This window comes from Ptiloglossa arizonensis, chromosome 5, assembly GCF_051014685.1.
Source record: "Ptiloglossa arizonensis isolate GNS036 chromosome 5, iyPtiAriz1_principal, whole genome shotgun sequence".
In the NCBI taxonomy this organism is placed as follows: Eukaryota; Metazoa; Arthropoda; class Insecta; order Hymenoptera; family Colletidae; genus Ptiloglossa; species Ptiloglossa arizonensis.
Window position 1 is genome coordinate 11,903,571 of NC_135052.1, and position 20,219 is coordinate 11,923,789.

General features: G+C 28.1%; 4 protein-coding genes across 8 annotated transcripts; 3 read left to right on the forward strand and 1 right to left on the reverse strand.

Annotated features, from left to right (window-relative positions):
• Positions 1-344: 344 nt before the first annotated feature.
• On the forward strand, positions 345-3,974 carry Xpc (DNA repair protein complementing XP-C cells homolog). Of its 2 annotated transcripts, XM_076312338.1 has the most exons (5): positions 358-2,356; positions 2,454-2,659; positions 2,736-3,000; positions 3,095-3,263; positions 3,345-3,974. In XM_076312338.1, the coding sequence occupies exons 1-5, from the start codon at positions 653-655 to the stop codon at positions 3,698-3,700; spliced, it is 2,700 nt and encodes an 899-aa protein (XP_076168453.1). In that variant the 5' UTR covers positions 358-652; the 3' UTR covers positions 3,701-3,974. The 2 variants fall into 2 exon arrangements, with proteins under 2 accessions (XP_076168454.1, XP_076168453.1); XM_076312339.1 differs by lacking the exon at positions 3,345-3,974 and having other exon boundaries at positions 345-2,356; positions 2,736-2,990; positions 3,095-3,248.
• Positions 3,975-4,615: 641 nt separating this feature from the next.
• LOC143146982 (uncharacterized) lies at positions 4,616-6,594 on the forward strand. Its single transcript, XM_076311763.1, has 4 exons — positions 4,616-4,753; positions 5,012-5,675; positions 5,750-5,880; positions 5,959-6,594. Exons 1-4 carry the CDS (start codon positions 4,719-4,721, stop codon positions 6,407-6,409), a joined length of 1,281 nt encoding a protein of 426 aa, XP_076167878.1. The 5' UTR covers positions 4,616-4,718; the 3' UTR covers positions 6,410-6,594.
• A 146-nt stretch (positions 6,595-6,740) lies between these two features.
• On the reverse strand, positions 6,741-18,194 carry Tho2 (THO complex subunit 2-like protein). Of its 4 annotated transcripts, XR_012992168.1 has the most exons (29): positions 18,040-18,194; positions 17,850-17,893; positions 17,213-17,304; positions 16,961-17,074; positions 16,740-16,855; positions 16,531-16,661; positions 16,051-16,430; positions 15,795-15,973; positions 15,112-15,704; positions 14,735-14,969; positions 11,129-11,246; positions 10,892-11,054; positions 10,624-10,805; positions 10,266-10,550; positions 10,078-10,190; positions 9,786-9,981; positions 9,553-9,681; positions 9,363-9,491; positions 9,036-9,293; positions 8,815-8,966; positions 8,608-8,737; positions 8,422-8,527; positions 8,204-8,238; positions 8,021-8,134; positions 7,854-7,914; positions 7,714-7,775; positions 7,170-7,242; positions 7,027-7,091; positions 6,741-6,919 (listed from the first exon to the last, which is right to left on the reverse strand). XR_012992168.1 is itself a non-coding variant. In XM_076312041.1 (28 exons), the coding sequence occupies exons 1-28, from the start codon at positions 18,102-18,104 to the stop codon at positions 6,889-6,891; spliced, it is 4,275 nt and encodes a 1,424-aa protein (XP_076168156.1). In that variant the 5' UTR covers positions 18,105-18,194; the 3' UTR covers positions 6,741-6,888. The 4 variants fall into 4 exon arrangements, 3 of the variants coding, with proteins under 3 accessions (XP_076168156.1, XP_076168155.1, XP_076168157.1); XM_076312041.1 differs by lacking the exon at positions 7,170-7,242 and having other exon boundaries at positions 8,021-8,131; XM_076312040.1 differs by lacking the exon at positions 7,170-7,242.
• A 1,272-nt stretch (positions 18,195-19,466) lies between these two features.
• Rpl31 (ribosomal protein L31) lies at positions 19,467-19,995 on the forward strand. The gene is made up of 2 exons (XM_076311366.1): positions 19,467-19,693; positions 19,813-19,995. Exons 1-2 carry the CDS (start codon positions 19,473-19,475, stop codon positions 19,961-19,963), a joined length of 372 nt encoding a protein of 123 aa, XP_076167481.1. The 5' UTR covers positions 19,467-19,472; the 3' UTR covers positions 19,964-19,995.
• Positions 19,996-20,219: the final 224 nt, after the last annotated feature.

A 20,219-nucleotide genomic window follows, 5' to 3' on the forward strand; every position in this document is an offset into this window, starting at 1 on the left:
ATTTCTCAATTTATATTTATATTAAATATTCTGTATTTCGTAAATACAAAAATTGTATAAATTTTTTTCTACTTATATATAAACGAATAGTATATTTGATTTTACCTCTTGACTCTCAAAATATAAGATATTTTCTGTGGTCTTTAGAAAAAGTCTGTCAATTTTTGTTTTAAAACAATAAATGTATATTGCTATATATTAATTATATAATAATTCTATGTATATCATAATTTTTTTAGTTTAAATTATCGTATTCCATGTAAAAATAGTGACATTTTTCTTTCTCCTATTTTTTGTCCACATACACACATTCATTTATGGAAAATGTTGGATATTATATTAACGTGAATATCCTTCATTAGAAGGTCTCTACCTCTATTTTATATAATTTGGTATTCTCATTTGATTATTCTATTATAAATGAGCTATCGCTTTAATGTTATAATAAATTTATTTATAGAGCATCCTTGCTTTTGTGAATTTACCTTAATGTAGCATGAGACAGAAAAGGAAAAGGAAGGAAGCTTCTAGCAAACGATGTCCTTACAATTTTGAAACGCAAAATCGTTGAATGTTACAATGGGATGCGAAGCCGAAAGTAACAACTAAGAAACGATAATAAGAAATTTCATAGTTTAATGAAGTTTGTGAAATGAGCGGTTTATCGGAAGATGACAGTTCCGATAGTAACAACGAATTTCTGGTGGGTAAAAAGAAAATTGATCAAAATTCTATTTTTTTTGTTGAAAAGAAGTTGAAGGCTTGCACTGCTGGGTTTAAAAGTGACACGGAGGATGAAAGTACTGACGATGAGGATCTCGAAGATGTCAATCAAACAAGTAACATCGAATTGTTCACTCAAGTTCTAAAAAACTTAGAGAGCTCACAAAGGCTCACATTCATAGATGAAAATGTTAAAAACGAACAACTGCTCTTGGATGACTCTGAATCACAAAAGGAGAAGGAAAAAGTACAAGAATCACGAATAGAAGGAAAGAACACTGTGTCGTCTAATGAAATAAATGATCTTCTGCTTCGAGGAGAGAGCAATACAAGTTTGCTCGGTAAAAAATATGCTACGAGTACAATTGCAAAGAATGAAGAAGAAACTATAGATACTACAGAATACACTATTCCAAAGGATGGTATTAAGATTATTTTGCCTGGTACAAGTTCAATGTTAAATAAGAAAAAAAAAGGAAGCTTAGACTTAAAAGCACTTTTACGAAGACGGTTGAGGGCTAATCAAATATTAATAGAAAAGGTAGGATTACTTTGTTGGTTGGCATATGGATTTCATTTGAATCAACAAGTAAATCAACCTGAAGTAATGTCAACTGCATTGTCATTAATTTCAATAAATAATTATCCAAAGAACAGAATAGATTTAGCCTATTTAGAAAAATTTACAAAATGGTTTAAACATGTATTTACATTTGAATTTATTGAAAACAATGATAATAACCACATAAATACAGAAAATTTGTTAAAAGTATTACAAGAAATGAAGGTTTCTGATTATAGAGAATTAGTATTATTATATATTGCTGCATTGAGAGCTTTAGGTTTAAAGTGTCGTTTAGTGTTATCACTTTGTCCACCTCATAGATCATTAAGCGATGATCCATTATTTAAAATTGATAAGAATAGCCAACAGGATAAGCCAAAAAGTAAATCTGGTACACACAAAGTTACAGCCGCTTCAAAATTAAATAAAAAAGAAACTGCAGATAAGATTACTGTTGTTAAAAACAATGCAGAAGCACAAAAGGTTGCTAACCTAGAAGCTAAAAAAAGGGCAGCAGAGGTTCTACATTCGAAATCATCACAAAACAATACTCGGAAAGCTAAATCTGATGGTAACAAAGATTCTGAGACTAAGACTGAGGCAGCTAAAAGTTCAAATGCTAAAAATACAAAAAAGACAAATGTGTCTGAAAATATAGAGGAAAAAGAACATAGATCTAATGTGTGCCGACTAAGATCTCATAAAATTAATGCTGTCTCTGAAGAGAGCAAAGCAAAAGAAACTATAAACTCAAATTTAAAGAATGATGACATACAGTCAAAATATTATATCAAAGAAGATTCTACAGATTCTGAAACAGAATTCCAACCTAAACCAAAACGTTTGAGAAAGATCAAATCAAATGATACTAAAGAAACATTGGCACAAAGTTCTAAGAATAGTAAGAGGAAGAATAGAAAATTATTGTCTTCTGACAGTGAGAATGAAGAAATCGGTAAACTAAAGAAGACACAAGATATTTGGGCCGAAGTATATCTGGAATCAGAAGAAAGTTGGATTTGTGTAAGCATAATGGATGAAAAAATTCATTGTGTGGCTGAAGTGTATGTGAGTAATTTGAGAAATTACTTTATATTTTCACATTTGTGCTATTTATTCTATCTATTACACTTTATATGATATTAATGTTTTTACTCCATTATAGAAAAAAGCAAAAAAACCTGTATTATATGTAGTAGCTTGGAATTCTGAGAATTTGATAAAGGATGTAACTAAACGCTACTGTGCACACTGGTTAACAGTTACCCGCAAGCAACGTATTGATGAGAAATGGTGGCTTCAAACATTGTCATACTGGAAAGAAAAAGATACTGCTATCTCAAAAGCTGAAAATCAGATGTTTCTGGAAAAGTATTTATAATCAAAGTCTTCTACTTACCTACTAAAAAATTAATTTTCTTATTTTAAAATTTTATTTATGTTAAAGGGAATTGGAGCAACCATTGCCTAAGACAATTAGTGAATGTAAAGGTCATCCATTGTATGTCATTACAAGGCATTTACTTAAGTTTGAAGCATTGTACCCTTCTGATTGTGTACCATTAGGATACACTTCTACAGGTGAAGCTATTTACTCTCGTCACTGTGTGCACACACTTTGCTCAAGAGAAACATGGCTAAAAAAGGCTAGAGTTGTAAAACCAAATCAAGAACCTTACAAAATAGTCAAAGCACGTCCAAAGTATGATAAGGTTATTAATATTTCCAGAGTATTAATATTTTGGTACTCATATTTATAAATATTTGATCCATAATTAAATATCTATGATTACTTTATTAAAATAGCTGTCTAAAATGAAGATCAACAATTTAACACTAGAAGTGTTTGGTGAATGGCAGACAACAGAATATGTACCACCAGAAGCCAAGGATGGTATTGTCCCACGAAATGAGTATGGAAACGTAGATTTGTTTAAACAATGTATGCTTCCAAAGGGCACTGTCCACATAAATCGTAAGTATTTTTAATTTTAGTACAAAGTTTTAGTGAGTATCCAAGATACATACTAAGCAGTGATAACACAATAATGTATAGTTCCAGGATTAAACCGTATTGCTCGAAAGCTCAATATTGATTGTGCTCCAGCTGTGGTGGGCTTTAATTTTGGCCCTATGAGTGCAGTGCCTGCTATTGAAGGATATGTTGTTTGTTCTGAATATGAAGATACTTTACGAGAAGCTTGGGAAGTGGAACAAGTCGAAGCGGTTAAACGAACTAGAGAAAAACTGGAGAAAAGAGTATATGGAAATTGGAGAAGGTTAATTCGGGGTTTGCTTATACGAGAACGATTGGCTGCAAAGTACAATTTTTCACGGGATGTAGAATCATCAACAGCAACAAAACGAACAAAGCATAAGAAAACAGATACAAAGAAGGCAAAAGTTTCATGATCTCATCGTGCATATATAATTTTGTAGAAAGTTATTTATAATAATATAATTTAGGAAATACTTTCCAGTTTCGTTTTAAAATAGTCTGTGTAGTTGTGAATAATTTTGAGGCAACTTATATATTCTTTCCAGTACATTATAGAGAATGCAGTAACATATGTACTATTTAATTTTTTGTATAATATATCAATTGTACAATGTTAAGATATGTATTTTTGAAATAGATTGTTGAATTTTTTATAACCAACAAAAATGCCCAATTGTGTGGTTAAAAATATTCTAACTTTGCTTTTGATAACATTTCAAATAACATTTTTTACAATTTATTATAACATACGTATTGTGCATATATTTGTAAATCTTTCTTTAAAATAATAATACTACTGAAATTATTTTTATTTATTTTGATAATTGTTTTTCTATGTTGTTTGGCAATTAACATTGATTAAATATCACATTTAAAGAGATGTAATATTAGTAATAATAAGTAAACTATATATACTTATATATCTACTTAAACTATCATTCATTAAATAATGTACATAGACACTGGTTTTTATAAAGTTATACGAATAAATTAATATATTTGTACATACATAACATGTATTGTGTTCATTAATTTAAACTGCCTTGGACAAAATAATCAGATAATTAGATTATATTATACTATAATTTTTCCTTCATAAAATAATATTAATTTTTTTAATACATTTAAATTGTCTTAAAATCAATAAAAATATGTAAAACATAATAATTTGTACATATCGTCATCATTAAAAATTGACAATATATTCGTTTCAGAAATTCACGTAGAAACTGCCAGGTTAAATGTGGTTTTTATTCAAATATCGATGTATCGATAAGTCAACTGACATATTGGTATTTCGATATTCTATGCGAGATTTAAATTTTGTATGCACTCAATTGCTCGTAACTGATCCACTGTGTTGAAAAGAAACAGTTTAACTATTTATATTTATATTTTAATTTTATATTATTTCAAATTATTTTGTGTAATATGGATCAAGAATATTATTCATCTATGTATCAATGGTAAGTATGTGTACTTAGAAAAAAATTAGAAAAAGAAATTAAAGGTTAAGTTTTATAAATAATCAATAAAATTAATATTATAAATATTTCATCTGTATTAATATTATAGCAAAACTTTCAAGAAACTGTTAATCTTGAATTTAAATTGTTTAGTGTAATTATTAATGTAAAAGTCATATCTTTTAATTTTTATATTAGTTGTACTTTATATTAAATTTTGAAACTTATCAATTAATTACAATTATTACACTGTTAAAGGTTCGAAAAATGTGGAGTGATATCAAACATAAGAACGCATCTTCGTCAAAATTTAATAAATGCATTAAAAAATAAAAATCTTGTACTGAAAACTGATGGTCCCAAATCTGCAAAACAATATGTTTATGATCTATTGATAGCAGAGTATTTATTTAATCATAATTATGCTTATACCTTATCAGTATTTGCTAGTGAAGCACCACTGTTAATAAACTTTTCTAACAAGACATTTCAAAACTCTGATGGGAATGAAAATAATAATAAAGAAAAATTACAAAATGATTATGTATTACACGTATTGGAAACATTAGGTATTAATCCATATGATGCTAAAGGACAATATGTTATATCACAATACATTAAAAATGATATGCCACTACTTTTATGTATATTAAAGTGCATAACTATGTTTTCCTATAATATGCATAATAGTATACCAATAAAAGAAAAGGTATCTCTTTGTAATGAATCTACACAAACTCAATTTTCTTGGCAATCTTACAATTTACGTGTAGAAAAATTAACTGCATTGAAGAAAAATGTATCTACGCATAAACAAATAATAAATAATAAGTTGCACAAAAGGGAAATGATACTAAAAGAACAAGCAGTGCTTATTGAACAACAACTTGAAATATTAAATACAAAATTGCAACAAGTTCAGGTAACATAAACTTTAATTTTATAATTAATAAGTATTCTAAACTGATTTATAAATAATGAAGTATAATATTTTAGAATGTTGTGCATTCAATGAATTTAAAAGAACAACGGTTAAAAGAAAAGAAATGGAATAGTGAACAACAAATTTTACAGAAGGAAATGGAATTGGCATTAAAAGAAAGATTATTATTACAAGAAGATAATAGGTGAGTTTATGTCTATGCACATGTATTTGATACATTATGTTATTGAATTTTTATGCAGTTACTTATTACAATTTGTAGACTACAAAAAGAACAAAATAACTGTAGGAAATTAGTAGAAGATTTACAAAATTTACAGGAAGAAAAAACAAAAAAGGTATCTACAAGTCATAAGTTAAAAAATATAGAGGTACAAACAGATTTTGTAAGTGGTATAGTGCAAGAAGACAAGATTAAAGTACTTACTAAAGAAAAAGAGGAATTAACTACTCTCATACAAGATCAACAATTAAAAATAGAACAGATAACCCAACGTGCTCTTCAGCTATGTCGGCAAATAGAAGGAATACGTGCATTAAGACCTACTAATGTAGAAGTTCCAACTCAAACTGCAAATGCAAATACAGTCATTAGTGAGAGCAGTTCAACAGAAGATATTCTTCAGGATGCAAAATTAAGACTTAAACGGTTAGAGGAAGAAAGTTTGAAAGCAGATCAATATTATTATAATTTTATCAATAATTCAACATAATGTTATGTTTACAGTAATTTAGTAGCACTAAAATAAGAATTAATAAAAAAAACATACATTAATATAATTTATACACTACAGTATTAGTTATATTAAATATTGTAATTATAATGCACATAATAACATGATAGAAATAAGAATATAAATGTTTTTCTCAAATTTGAGAGGAAATTTTCAATAGTAAGTATAATGAATGAACAACAAGGTATGAAATTTGTGACAATATCTTTATTGCAATCACTAATTCCTATTTATTATAAACTATATGTATAAAATCTCAGTTATATGTACAAATTTAAGACTGAATTGAAAATATACCAAAGAATTTTTATTACCTAGTTTATTTTATAAAATTGGACGTTAATATAATATACAAATTATTCTCTATTTTTCTTTATTATTTCAATTCTACCTTAATTACATGTAACACCAAACGTAGTATATAAAATGTTAAGTCAAATTTTTTCCATTGTTGTACATCATCTTCGTTTGGGATCCGAACTCCTCCTAGTGTTCAGTGGTTAAGGAATAATATATTTCGTTCTTTTAAATTATAATAGTTTCACTAATACCAAATTAAATAGAACTAATATTTAATATGTATTAGAAAAGGATATTGTTTATCTCGACTTTCACGGCCTTCCCGTTCATGAGTACGTTCCTTTGTGTAGGGTGACTTTTCCTGAAAATATATTCTCATATGAATCTTCTGAATGCCATGTTTTCCTGCAATTGGCGTTTGGGTACTTGATAGTATCACCTATTTTTTCTGGTCTTTGCTATTGTCTCCCATTTCGTCTTTTCAATGTACTCGAAGCGGACGTCTTTATCAACTAAGGGGTCAAGGAATAGTGTTAGAAAAACGATTAAAAGTTAATTGATGTCAGAATGTTGGGATAAATGCAAAAAAAATTGTGATGTTATAGGATTTAAAAAAGTAGTGTAATATGTTATTGCGATGTGTGTTGAATATTCTTATCGAATATAGACGTTATCCGTCCTTTTTTAATCCATAAGGATTTTGTAATATGCTATACCTTTTTGTACTTCAAAATTACAGGGACGACAACTAATGACCTACTTACAATCGATTTTGTTATTAGCGATGAAAGACAGATACACAACTATCGAAGGAATCATTCAAATAACAAAAGAAAGTTTAACAGAAATATTTTGTTAATGTATATAGCATATTATATAAAATTACTCCGATTTATTTGAATGAATATCGATTATTTACCAAATACAATTTGTTATATTTTCTTTACTATAAGTAATGGAAACTTCAACTTGAAATTACTAACCTTGTTATAGTGATGTTTCTCTCTGTGTTCTGGAATATCACCATTTTGGTGTGTTCCTTTCGCTAAAAATTGATTTCAGTATTTTTAGTATAAAAACAAGTTTAAAAACACATCTATAACATTGAAGTAAATGTACGTACCTCTTTCATCATCTTTTCTTCTTTTTTGTTCAGTTGTAACTGCCGATTCGTCTGCTCTATCCTGTTTTAATAATGAGAAAGTTTTATAGATATACATACTAAGTAAAACAAATTTATTATTTAATAGTATTTTATTGAACATTATATATTAAAAATACGAAACATACCCTCTTCCGTCCCATTTTCTTTTCTTTACGTAGTTCTTTCTGTTCGTCCCTTATTTTTCCCTTACTGGAACGCTCCTTTTTGTCCAAACTGCCTTCCGTGCGTCTACCTTCCTGCTAATGAAGAAAAGTCAATTTATAACAAAGTAGATGAGAAGCAAATTAACAGAATACAATGATTTTCACCTTCTGTATGTTTTCAACTTTTCTTCTTTTGGCATCTGAAATTAGATATTATTAGTATCACAATATACAATAAAGTACGTACAATTAGTAGATATATTTTTTGTCGAAATTTTTCTGTTATGTCGTTTTTTCAATAAATATTTGTCGCTCCTAAAAATACTAAAAGAAGGCTCTAATACGCCTTGTCTTGATAATATGTATAATATTTTAATGCAAACCTCTGTCAGATCCATCTTGTGTTGGTCCAGAACTAGCACTACTATTTGATACACTAGAAAGATCTCGATCTAAATTGTCTACTCCACTGCTATAGTAATGTTCTTCCTGTAATTTAGTTAATATTAGACATTAATACGATGTTTTTACAAATGTTATTCAATAATTTGTATAAAATATATAATTACTTTATAATATTTTCTATCTTTTTTATCTATTGGATCATCTTCTTTAATTTCCTCTTTTTTTATATGCTTGTCTTTCCCGTCAGAACTTTCTTTGTTTTCATCTTTTTTTCTAATTTTCTCAGAACTTTCACTAGATTAAAAAAGTAAATATTTCAATACTTGGTAATAGTGTTATGTAGATAAGAATTTAAATATCACATAACTTACTGATGTATTTGATTTGAAGCACTTCGTTTCTCTCGTTGATCTTTATTCTCCTTTTCCATTCGACTGTCGCCGTTAGTAATTTCTTTACTCGATATTCCATCACCAACTTTTTCTGATGTATCATTATTTGGATTATCTTGTGTCTTCCCAGCCTATAAGAAAATATATTGTTTTATGCATAGAACAAACATTCACTAAATAAAACAAATGTAATTACAAACCTTATCTCCTACATGATGAAAGTCTGCTTCGCGAATCATATTTGGAGTTTTGGCCTTCAATTGGCCACTATACGACGTAGCCAGGACATGTAAATCCTGGCGTTGTCCACGCTCCTCTTCTCTTACTTTTTCTACTTTACGTTCAAGAATTTGTGATAGTTTGGCCAATACAGGAAAATGTGGTAATATTTTTATTAATATTATTAAAGAATTTCTTATTTGTACATAATCCTTGGAATCCAAACAAACTACTATAGCCTATAATATATAATTATTTTAGTATTTTAAAATGTAATTTATTAAGAAGTATAATCCAAATATGAATACCTTAGTAATTTTGTAATGCCATTTGTGGCATACATGTCTATAATTTTCAAATCCGACCATGTCATTCGCTTCAGAAAATTGATTGCTAACCCGGAATTTCGTCACGAATCCCGGATAATTGCTACATTCCTATAATACAAGAAACATATGAAAATGTTCAAGCATTTCAAATGTGATAAAAAAAAAGTACCTTATCGAATATGGCTTTTTCAGAGTGCCATCTCATTACTGTTTCCAGCATGGCGCATAAAAATCTCCCATAACGATTTGCTTCGTTTTCGGTACATGAGGTAACTGAATATGTTATATCACAGAAAAGCTGTAAGATGAAATATGATTTAGTAAGTAGTTAATTTTGTACGAACAGATGTTTTACATAATGCAAGATGATATTTTTCTTCTTCTTTGATAAATCACACTTACTCTGTCATAGCAAAGAAGTGTTGAAAAATTTGCAGTCTTTAAAGAATGTATAGTGTGAACGAACTTGGCGCAATACATGGCATCCACAGTGGTAAATGTACATCGAGGAAACAGGCACAATTGTAGGAATTGGGTTATTGTTTCATTTTTCGCTGATTTAGCGCTCCGGGATAAGAACCATGTATCCTTTTCTTGTCTAATAAATCGATATTTGATTGCGATTAACATTCAATTAACAAATAATCAGTAATAAAATAATAATTAATAATTATTCTTACTAATAAAATTTTACCTCAGATATGCAAACACTTTCTCAACATGTTCTTCTTGTTTTCTCCTTTCATCTTGTAATTTCTCAATTAATGTAGTATATCTTTCTTGTTCCTTTTTTCCTTTACTAACATTCTGAAAGGAATATATTAACTTAAAATTAATAATCCCTGAAGATGTTACTTTTTGTATAAAGACACATTTACGCACCACATCTTTGGAATCAGCACTCTGTGCTGCAAGTTGCTTTAACTTATTAATTTCTCGCTGATAACTTTCAACAGGAACATACAAATCATACATAGACAATGACCAAAATGTCACCAGGAATTGCGGCGAAATGTCTTCCCATACTTTTAAAGGATGCAAAGGTCTAACAGATTGAGCAACAGGTGCCATAACTGCTTGTGCAGCTTCTGCATATTTTGCTTGTTTCATAGTAGTCGACATTTTTTTGTAGTTTGGGTCAGCTTTACGCAAGGCATCATATTTAATCTGAAAGCATTTGATTTATTTTAATTTTTTAAGCAATAAACACATGTTTATTAGAAACCTGAAAATTACTTACGTTAATGGCATGTGCAAACATTGGTCTTGCAAGGAAAAATGCAACATCAGAATGTATATGATTGTCCTGAAGCATAGAGTGTATGGATGGAAGTCTTTCCACATATTCATCTACTGTCATTGTCGAACCCAAGAAAGTTCCAAATTGAACTAATGTATCTTGACACTGATCATACAATTTTCCTATGATTTTATATTAAATTACATTTTCATAAATTTTCCCATAAAATCGTACAATAAATATCAAATTCTTAAAACAAGATATTTACCAACAAGTTTAAGGTGAGATTTATCTGTTTCTCTATAGACAACACAATGCTTTTGTTGTGCCATTAAGAGACATAGAGCTACAGCAAGATCATGTTCAGCAAGAGCTTCTTTTAATCGTTGAGATGATTTTTTTGTATTACGTACTTGACTGAAGTAACCAGCCTGAAAGATATTTTTGTAACAGATATATACTTACATATTAACTCAACAATTTATTCATTATTTTATAAAATTACCTCGTTTTTCAATAAATCTCCACCTGCCATAGCATCTAATTGATCTGAAGTCATCTCTTCAGCAGCTTCAATACCTGCCATTTTTTGTACTATCTCTTTCAATATTAATAAATCTAAGCTGAAAATAAAGATAAATAATAAAATTTGCAATGCTATCACTTTTATATATATTGTCTGAAGTTTAGCAATAGTATTATGTAATATTAATATTGATTTTTGTAAATGAGTATATTATACCAAACATTTGGTTTGGTAACATTTATAACAATACATATTAAACTTCGAAATTTTTAATACAGTATAATTCTTATTAAAAACTAATTTCTAATACACTGTAAAAAGCTGAAATTCTAAAATGACTGTAGAAGTAAAAAGTAGTACATGATAAACAGTAATATAATGCCTGAATTTTTAGTAAAGTAAGAAAATAATCAATTTACTATGCTGTAACATATAAAAATGATTGTTTTATAATGTAAAGTATTACTAAATTGCTACATATAGTATGTATAATTTTATGTATGGTATGTATAATGAGTAATTTTACGTATAATATAATTTTATGTATAGCACAATGTGTTATTTATGTATAGTATGTGTAATTTTACAATGATTGAACTTTTTGAATATGACTAGAATCAAATAGGCAACAAAGCTTTATGTTTCTTTGAGTGTATCTCATTTTTGAGCTTCATGTTTGAGTTTATGGCTACATACAATCTGCTTTCTTTTGAAAGGTTTAAAAAGCCATATCACAATTATTATACTGTTTCTTAAATGTGCGATATTCATACATATAACTATATCAAGTCAATTTGCACTTTTCTTTTTGTACATTTAGTGTCATGTATATATAATAAAAATTTGCCCACTGTTTCCTTGTAAACCATTACAAAACTTGTAATATTTTAAAGAAGACATTTTTATTTCCTCATCCACATCTTCGCCTTTATACTTTTTATTGCAGAGATCCATACACTTGACTAGTTTTTATCACCTTTAATTTTATATCTCTTTTCTTCAAACCATATTTTCCCAATACTGTGCTTAAACTATAAACATTTTTCTGCATTTTATCCATTAATTAAGATTTTAGTTTCTCTTTTACAAACTTTATACCTAGAAAGGAAAAGTATAATTCGAAGTATTTGTATATACTTGTAACAAGTTGCATTAACATTATTTAGATTAAAATTAAAATGAATTCTACAATAAAAGGTTTTTATTTACCTTGTCCTTCTAGGTCTTCATTGCATCGGTGGCAATATCTCTCACAATATCAAACTTTATCTTCTAAATCTGTGTGTACTATTTTTATTCACAAATGTATATTACATTTCTCTTTTTTAATAGAATAGATAGTATCTAGATATTTTTTTCTGTATTTTTATAGACAACTTCTGAGTTTTCTAATTCTTTCACTTTTTATAGTAATCTTGTATTTGAATATTCTCTATAGAATATTTTTATTAAATAATGCTGGTTCATGTTGTCAATATTACTCATTGTTATTAATAGTTTCATAACATTTTTTCTGTATCAACAATTGAATTCTAATTATTGCATTTAGTTCAGTGCAAAATTAAATTCTCCTACTTCATATTTTTATCTAATATTTTAGGAGCCTATCTTCCATATTTTGCTTGCAATTTATAGTATTTGATGCTAAGTATTTTTATTCTCCTATTCATTTATTTTTTATTGGTACAGGATGATAATCAATGTTTCCATATTAATGTCCCCCTTCCCGAAATTATTTTTCCTTCTTCCTATATCCAAATCCTTTGGTATATAAAATACATATAAACGTGTTTTTCAAAAGTAGTTTGTATTTAGTTATCTCAAATTACTAAATTTGCATTGCATGAAAATATATAACAATGCATAATGAATTCAATAATCCAAAAATGCAAAAGGTCCACAAATCTGATCCACATAATGTTGAATATTTATCTTCTTTGAATTTTAAATAGATTAGTAAAGAATAAAAATATATTCAATATACTATAATCAAAGATATGTTTGAAAGGAATGAAGAGAAAGTCGTATATTGCCACACATTTTAAATTATCACTGGTAAATTTCCGTTGCAATGAAAAGTTTGTAAGTTTTATTTATTTTTCCATTTTATGAAAGATTACAGCAGAGTGATAGTGTATGTATGTTCACTGCAATTAAAAAGTCTTCATAGTACATGTGTTATAACTTGATCATATTTTCATGTGTTCGTGAGTATAATTATTCTGAAATTACAAACAGTGGTTTATATCTCATTTTGTACTTAAATGTCTCCACTGCCATATTACACTGGTATTTGATTATAATCACACACATTGAAATATTCATAGAAAATATTACTGTATATACTTGAAAATGATGTACTAACAGTCTATTTAGAAAAATACATTATTTGTTTGAATAAGCTATAGAAAGATTTAAAGGTAATACTGCGTACAATTAGCTCTCCATGTCAAGGCATGTGGAACTTACATTTAAAATATTTATGCATAGTTAGAAAAAAATGCCTACTATTAGTTTTAATAAATACTGTAATATTTATATTATTACTGGAAAATATAATTGTACTGTATTAATTAAAATTTTCCCTTTCTGGATGTATCTTATTTAACAAACCAAGAAAAAAATAAAAAACGTAGCATCTTCTTTATTTAGCTGTTTGAAGAATGACAAAATATTATTAAATTATTAATACTCAAATAGCTAAAACTAAAAAATCCTAAAAAATTAAGCAAAAAATATTCAAAGTAGTAAAAATTAATTTGATCATTTTATTATAATAAAGAGTTTTATATAATTTGTTAATTCATATTACTCTGTCACCTTATGTATTTGAAAAACTACACTATACTTACCAAAGAAATAAACAAAAATGTTTATAAAATCTATGCAACGTGTGATTAGAGATGGATGTAATGTATAATTGTACAGTAATTCCTCGTTTTAAATCAAGAGTCAGTAGACAACTTATTTTTGCATCTGGTTGAACTCAAACAAACCACTTAAAAAGGATATGGCATGGGATAAAATACCAAGATTACACAACAGTGAGCGAATGGACGAAGTTTTAAAGCAATATCAAATGCATATCGATGTATAAACATCAATGTAACTTGAAATTTGTTATATTTATCATTATATCTTCGCGAGAGTAATATTAATTAATTCAAGAGATTTTAACGATGAAAATGAATTTGAGCACAACCTTGTTTTGACTATTTTGTATTATAATTTATTCGTATTGTTTCTGAAAAACAATGAACTACGTATAATTATAAATAATCGGAATAAGATCGTATTCAAACTTATTTTCATTCGGAAAATCTCATCAATCCATTGATAATGTGAAAATACAATGAGAAATGTGGGAGTTTTTAGTTTGCATTAGCCACTTTTTAAAATTCGGTCAAGGGGTGTTTAATTCCATAGCTATCCGTTATTTCAAATAATAGAACACTTGAATTGAAGAAACATAAACAATAGTGGGGATAATTCAGTTTCTGAACTTCATGCTGAAATTTTATCTTGAAGCGAGGAATTACTGTAAAAAGTATGTACTAAAAAATTAGTTTAACTTGCACAATGTACCTTTTTTGTGCTTTGAGTTGGTTAGCTACATACTGCAACAGACCAGTAAGTTCAATGTTATACTTTTTGAATATAGCTCCACAGAATGAAGCTAGAGATTGAAGCCAAAGAGATATGCTGGTGCCATCATGCTTAAATCTATCTCTATCAGCACCAGCTAAAGCTTCCACAAGACAGTAACCAAGTACATCATATGAAATGTTCGTCAGATATTTTAGAGAATCTACGACAGGTCCTATAACATATAAAACAATTAAAAAACTTAAAATATAAGCCCGGACGGCCACGATAAATCGCATTATTAATTTGTGTTCATGATATTTTTTCAGAACATTATACCAACATAGTATATGATTCCTGTAAGATTATCTACTTACCTATAAGATTATCGTACAACTGAATCTGTATAAGAACATAATCAAATAATACACCAGGTGATGAATGTGTCAGTTTACCTATCGACCTTCCCACAGGTTTGATAGTTTCCTTGCTCACTCTTTTCATAATAGATTTAATCATTTTCTGTGCATCAGCTCTTTTCCGTAGGAGAGCAGCATGCTGTAAAGGTGTATCATTCTTCCAGCGAGCGTACAAACAGTATCGATTTTGATACGGATAATATTTTAAAATATTCCACAATTCTTCTGCAACACAACAGTTGCAATCCATAAAAGACAATGAGGGTAACAATGCCACGTCGAGAATAGTCAGCACATCGTAATAAAGATTATTATTCTTATCAACTGGTTGCTTGTTTGAATCTAAAGGACATTGCTTAATAGCAGCATGACATAATCTCATGATTTTGTACATTAAAACAGGATCGTGATGTAAATTAGGGCCGAGAACTATAAGCATTGGCAACAATTGATCATGTATCTGTTCAAGATTTTCTATTGGTTTTGGTGCAAGGGAGCTCTTTAATGAAGAAACTCTTCTGCCTTGTAATTTTGGTGATATAATACAATGCCTGAAATATAATATAATAATACAGTATCATAATTAAATCATAATAACACATTTTATGCCTATTATGAAGAATATATAAAACTGTACTTACTTGCGATAAACTGGTTCAATAAGAGATTGAATCATTTTGCACAATGATAATGCAATTGGACGCTGATCAGTAAGACTATGTTCTGGTAATCTATTGAATAAGTTTTGTGCTACCTCCCAAGCTCCTATTTCTAACAGTGCTTCGCATAATCCAAATTTTTGATTGCTTGTATATTTATCCTTTTAAAAAAGAATAATGTAAATAAGATCTTCATGAATGTCATCATTAATTAGAATGAAATTATACATTTATATACCTGTGGGTTTTCTTTTTCTTCTGGGATATCTTCTTTGTCTTTAGTAGAAATTATACTCAATTTACGAACATATTCTTTTGCTTGTTTCATTGCATACTCATGTTCTTTAATAATGGTCCTATCATCTGGCACTAACCATGGCAATATATCATCCAACTTAATGACACCATGTTGCAACATAAGTGCAGTAACTTTTTGTAATGAAAATGGAGTAGCATTGACAGTACAACAATATTTAAATCCTAAAACTTCACAGAGTACCTGCTGATCACTCATATATGAACGAATTAAAGGAATAAACAGTGCATCATCTTGAGGTCGATTTTCAAAAGTTTCTAGTAAAATGTCAAGTACTCTGTTAGGATCTAAATTGAAATATCCTACAAGAATGATACACATGTAGTTCTATATAGTGTTCTAATTACATTATAAAGTTAACTATAAATCATATCACAACAATATAACATTTTTTACACGTACCAATAAGAGATTTAACAATTTCTAGTATCGATGGTACTTCATTTTCCGGACGTTCCTGATTCAATTCCACTATAAGTTTAGAATAACCTTCGCTTTCTTCTCTAAATAAATTAAATTTTCGTTGCTTATAACTGTAAAAAAAAATTAATTTGATATAAAATCTACTTGAGGTTAAATCAGTATTATACCACTGGATAAAAAATACATACTACAACTTTGTCTTCACTTTGATAAATTTGGTTTGGAAACTCTTATTTTTTAATGTTCCTACATCTTGCAATGTATCAATTTCTAAACGTTCCTTCAATATCCTATCTGTTAGAAACTGTACAAAAAGCGTATGACATAAATTAATTATGTCATTGTGAATTTTTTTTTAACGGACTGTAAATACTTCAATCACATTTATTGTTATCTTATAAAATGATACCTTTTCCGCTTCTTTCACAATATAATAAAAGTTATTTCTTTCTTCATTATGTGCTTCCGCATCTATTAGTGTAAATATATCTACTATCGCAGATGGTATTGCGCCATCAATATTCTGAAAAGAAATATATTTTATACATTAAAAATAAGTCAGGAAATCTATATTCAAAAAAATAGTTTTGTTGCTTAAACAAAATGGTTTTCAATTTGTTCCATGTAATAATGTTTATGGTTCTAAGGTCACTAATCTTACCATCAGTTCACCTAATGTCTGAACTACATTGTCCCTTTTTATGTTCCCATGGATTCCATTCGATATTAATTCGTACAATCCTCTTCTCCATTCTAGAAGGAAAACAAATACCACATAAAAATATAAAAAAGTGCTTAACATGTTTAACACTGAACAATTCTAAATTATTTTTATGTTTATTGCCATTCTTCTGATGTGATTTTGACTGACATATACCTCTGTTAACATCACATTAAAAAAAGGAACACAGAACTAATAAAAATTTAAACCGTTTCTTATATTGTTTAATCATTTAAAATTAACATAAAATTAAAACCAAAACTATCTTGAATTAGTTATATCATTTTTCCTATAATGTAAAGAATTTTCAAATGTCATATTTATGTCTAAAAACAATAAATACTTCAAAATACTGATAGTTAATACACATGTTTTGAACATTTAATACTTCTGTGTATTCCTTATTCAATGTGAGTCAGAAATCTTGTAAATTTAGTATCATCAATTTTGTAAAACATGAAAACGTTGCTAACACTGGGAACACGGAAATAACAAACTTTAATATATGTGAAACAGATACACTAATGGATTATATACCCAAGCTGGTAAGGTAAATCATAAAATAATAGAAATTCACCTGTAGTGTTGCCTTCCTTAAATTTGTGCTTGATTAACTTGAGGCTGCAAACAGTTGTTAATTGACAATTAACTCTTCAGAAGAGCGAGAAACAGGAGAGATAAGTTGCAACCATCAATTGCACAGAGTATGCAGTATCAATTCAATATTAATCGAACGCACTTCTGACGTTAATGCGTTAACCACTTACAAATCATTTTTCCCATGTTTATCCCATGCTTTCCATATTTCTGAATTCCACACTTTACCAGCCATTTTAATTCCATGAAAAGCTTTTTATGATTAAAAACAATTGTATCAACATCACAGGTTAATAGACACCATTTTCCACCATTGCAAGCGTCCTCGAAGCTATCGTGGCGCGATCTTCCTTATGTCATACAGTATATCTAGTATGACATCTTTATCGATAAAAACATTTTTCAAATTAACGACACAAATTTTTAGTGATAAAATATAAATAAAATATTTATCAGAATATTAACATAAGAAACGTATAAATACAAAATAATACTGCTGAAAATTATATTATTCGATAATAAAAAGGTTGTAAGATAATTATTGAAACTATTTATGCTCTTAAACTCAGAAGAAACTATTCTAAACAAAACCATGTTATTGCAAGTAGGGCTGAAATAGTAAACAGCTTTGTCTTCAATAGATGCAGATGCAATAGAATTGAAGTATTCAAACATGTGATACATATTGTTAGTTTTTTTTTACCGCTCTAACAATTATAATAGCTTTTTAGTAGATGCTTTAGCATTGGTTTATTAAGCATTTGCTCAATTTTTGTTGTGTTTCGATCCATTATGCGTTGGATTTGCGATACGGTCATGGCTAAAGATATAATAAACCAATGAGATTATTCGTAATCAGTGTTTTCCTTTACGTGGCCTCCTTTGGTTCAATATATTATAATATTTTTCCATATATTTTACATTTATTTAAAAGATAGTATTATTTCTTTATAATAAAGATATTAAATAAAGAAATTAATATTCTGTATAAATTGCATACAAAAAGTAAGTCTATGCAAATATTTTATATTTTCATATTAATATGTAGTTATTTAATACATTACTAAGAATTTGTTGTAATTACAAATGTGTTCTATTGACATTTTATATACAATATTATCAATGCACCATTGAGCAAAAATGATGAGTTTAGGAACACTAGAAACTTTGGTTCTTTTGCGTCGAACCATACGTCGGAGAGGTAATGTCAATTTCGCATAAAATAGAATCGCGAAACATCTGGCTGTGAATTTAAAAAAATAAATAAGTTTTGATATAATTACATTAATTAATAATTGTTCAGTGATGGAATGTCAATATTATCATTCCAGAATATAATATGCTTTTTACAAACACACGAGTTGATCGTTGGTTTGTTTACTGTTCTACCTGCAAATTAATATAATTTAAATTAATTGAACGTAATCTAATGTTTTGCAATAACAATAAATTAATCTTGATCTAATATGTATATTTTGTGTTTAAATTCTATCTTCGATTCTTTCAATTGTTTTGTGAATTTATTTCGTAATGTGAATTAAAGATTGATTGGTTATGCCACGCTGTGGTAATAAGATTTTAACTATTTTATTTTCAGTATAAAATGGCCAAATCTACAGAGAAAAAGGGAAAAAGTGCTATCAACGAAGTAGTAACTCGTGAATATACAGTGAATCTTCACAAACGCCTTCATGGAGTTGGATTTAAAAAGCGTGCTCCACGAGCGATAAAAGAAATTCGTAAGTTTGCCGAGAAACAAATGGGCACTCCAGATGTAAGAATCGATACCAGACTTAATAAACAACTTTGGTCCAAAGGAATCAGGTAAATGTATACACTTTTATTTAAAAATAATTCACAGTTGTTTGAAATATAATCGTTTTTTGAATAGTTACTTTTATTGTGTTACATTGTTTTTTGATTTAAGTAAATATATTCTTTAGGAATGTACCATTTAGAGTTCGTGTACGATTGAGCAGAAGGAGGAACGATGATGAAGATTCTGCAAATAAATTGTATACTCTCGTTACATACATACCAGTTGCTACTTTCAAAGGTCTACAGACAGAAAATGTTGATGCAAGTCAAGATTGAATTATTTCTAAATAATAAATAGTTTTCACCAATTTTTATACCCAACATTATTGAAACCTTTTACATATTTACTTTTTCAAAATTATCGGTAGAATAACAAACTACAAAGTATCAAGTTATTTAGTTCTATTAGTTCTATTGATACTGTAAGACTGAACAATGAATATTACTATCTAAAGTGTTTTCTAAAACGATTGATCCTTTTAAGAAATACAAAATTTATGATACTTAAATATAAAAAATTTGTTTAACTTGA

Excerpts from the sequence above, each read along its gene's own strand:
- LOC143146982 (XM_076311763.1), top strand. The coding sequence starts at position 4,719 with ATGGATCAAGAATATTATTCATCTATGTATCAATG. Across the intron at positions 4,754-5,011 it reads TATTCATCTATGTATCAATG|GTTCGAAAAATGTGGAGTGA; the intron begins GTAAGTATGTGT and ends ACACTGTTAAAG. Across the intron at positions 5,881-5,958 it reads TTATTACAAGAAGATAATAG|ACTACAAAAAGAACAAAATA; the intron begins GTGAGTTTATGT and ends TACAATTTGTAG.
- Xpc (XM_076312338.1), top strand. The coding sequence starts at position 653 with ATGAGCGGTTTATCGGAAGATGACAGTTCCGATAGTAACAACGAATTT. Across the intron at positions 2,357-2,453 it reads ATTGTGTGGCTGAAGTGTAT|AAAAAAGCAAAAAAACCTGT; the intron begins GTGAGTAATTTG and ends ACTCCATTATAG. Across the intron at positions 3,001-3,094 it reads CACGTCCAAAGTATGATAAG|CTGTCTAAAATGAAGATCAA; the intron begins GTTATTAATATT and ends TTATTAAAATAG.
- Rpl31 (XM_076311366.1), top strand. The coding sequence starts at position 19,473 with ATGGCCAAATCTACAGAGAAAAAGGGAAAAAGTGCTATCAACGAAGTA. Across the intron at positions 19,694-19,812 it reads CTTTGGTCCAAAGGAATCAG|GAATGTACCATTTAGAGTTC; the intron begins GTAAATGTATAC and ends TATATTCTTTAG.
- Tho2 (XM_076312040.1), bottom strand. The coding sequence starts at position 18,104 with ATGGCTGGTAAAGTGTGGAATTCAGAAATATGGAAAGCATGGGATAAA. Across the intron at positions 14,970-15,111 it reads GTTGTACGATAATCTTATAG|GACCTGTCGTAGATTCTCTA; the intron begins GTAAGTAGATAA and ends TATATGTTATAG. Across the intron at positions 11,247-14,734 it reads CAACTCAAAGCACAAAAAAG|CTTAGATTTATTAATATTGA; the intron begins GTACATTGTGCA and ends CTTTATTTTCAG.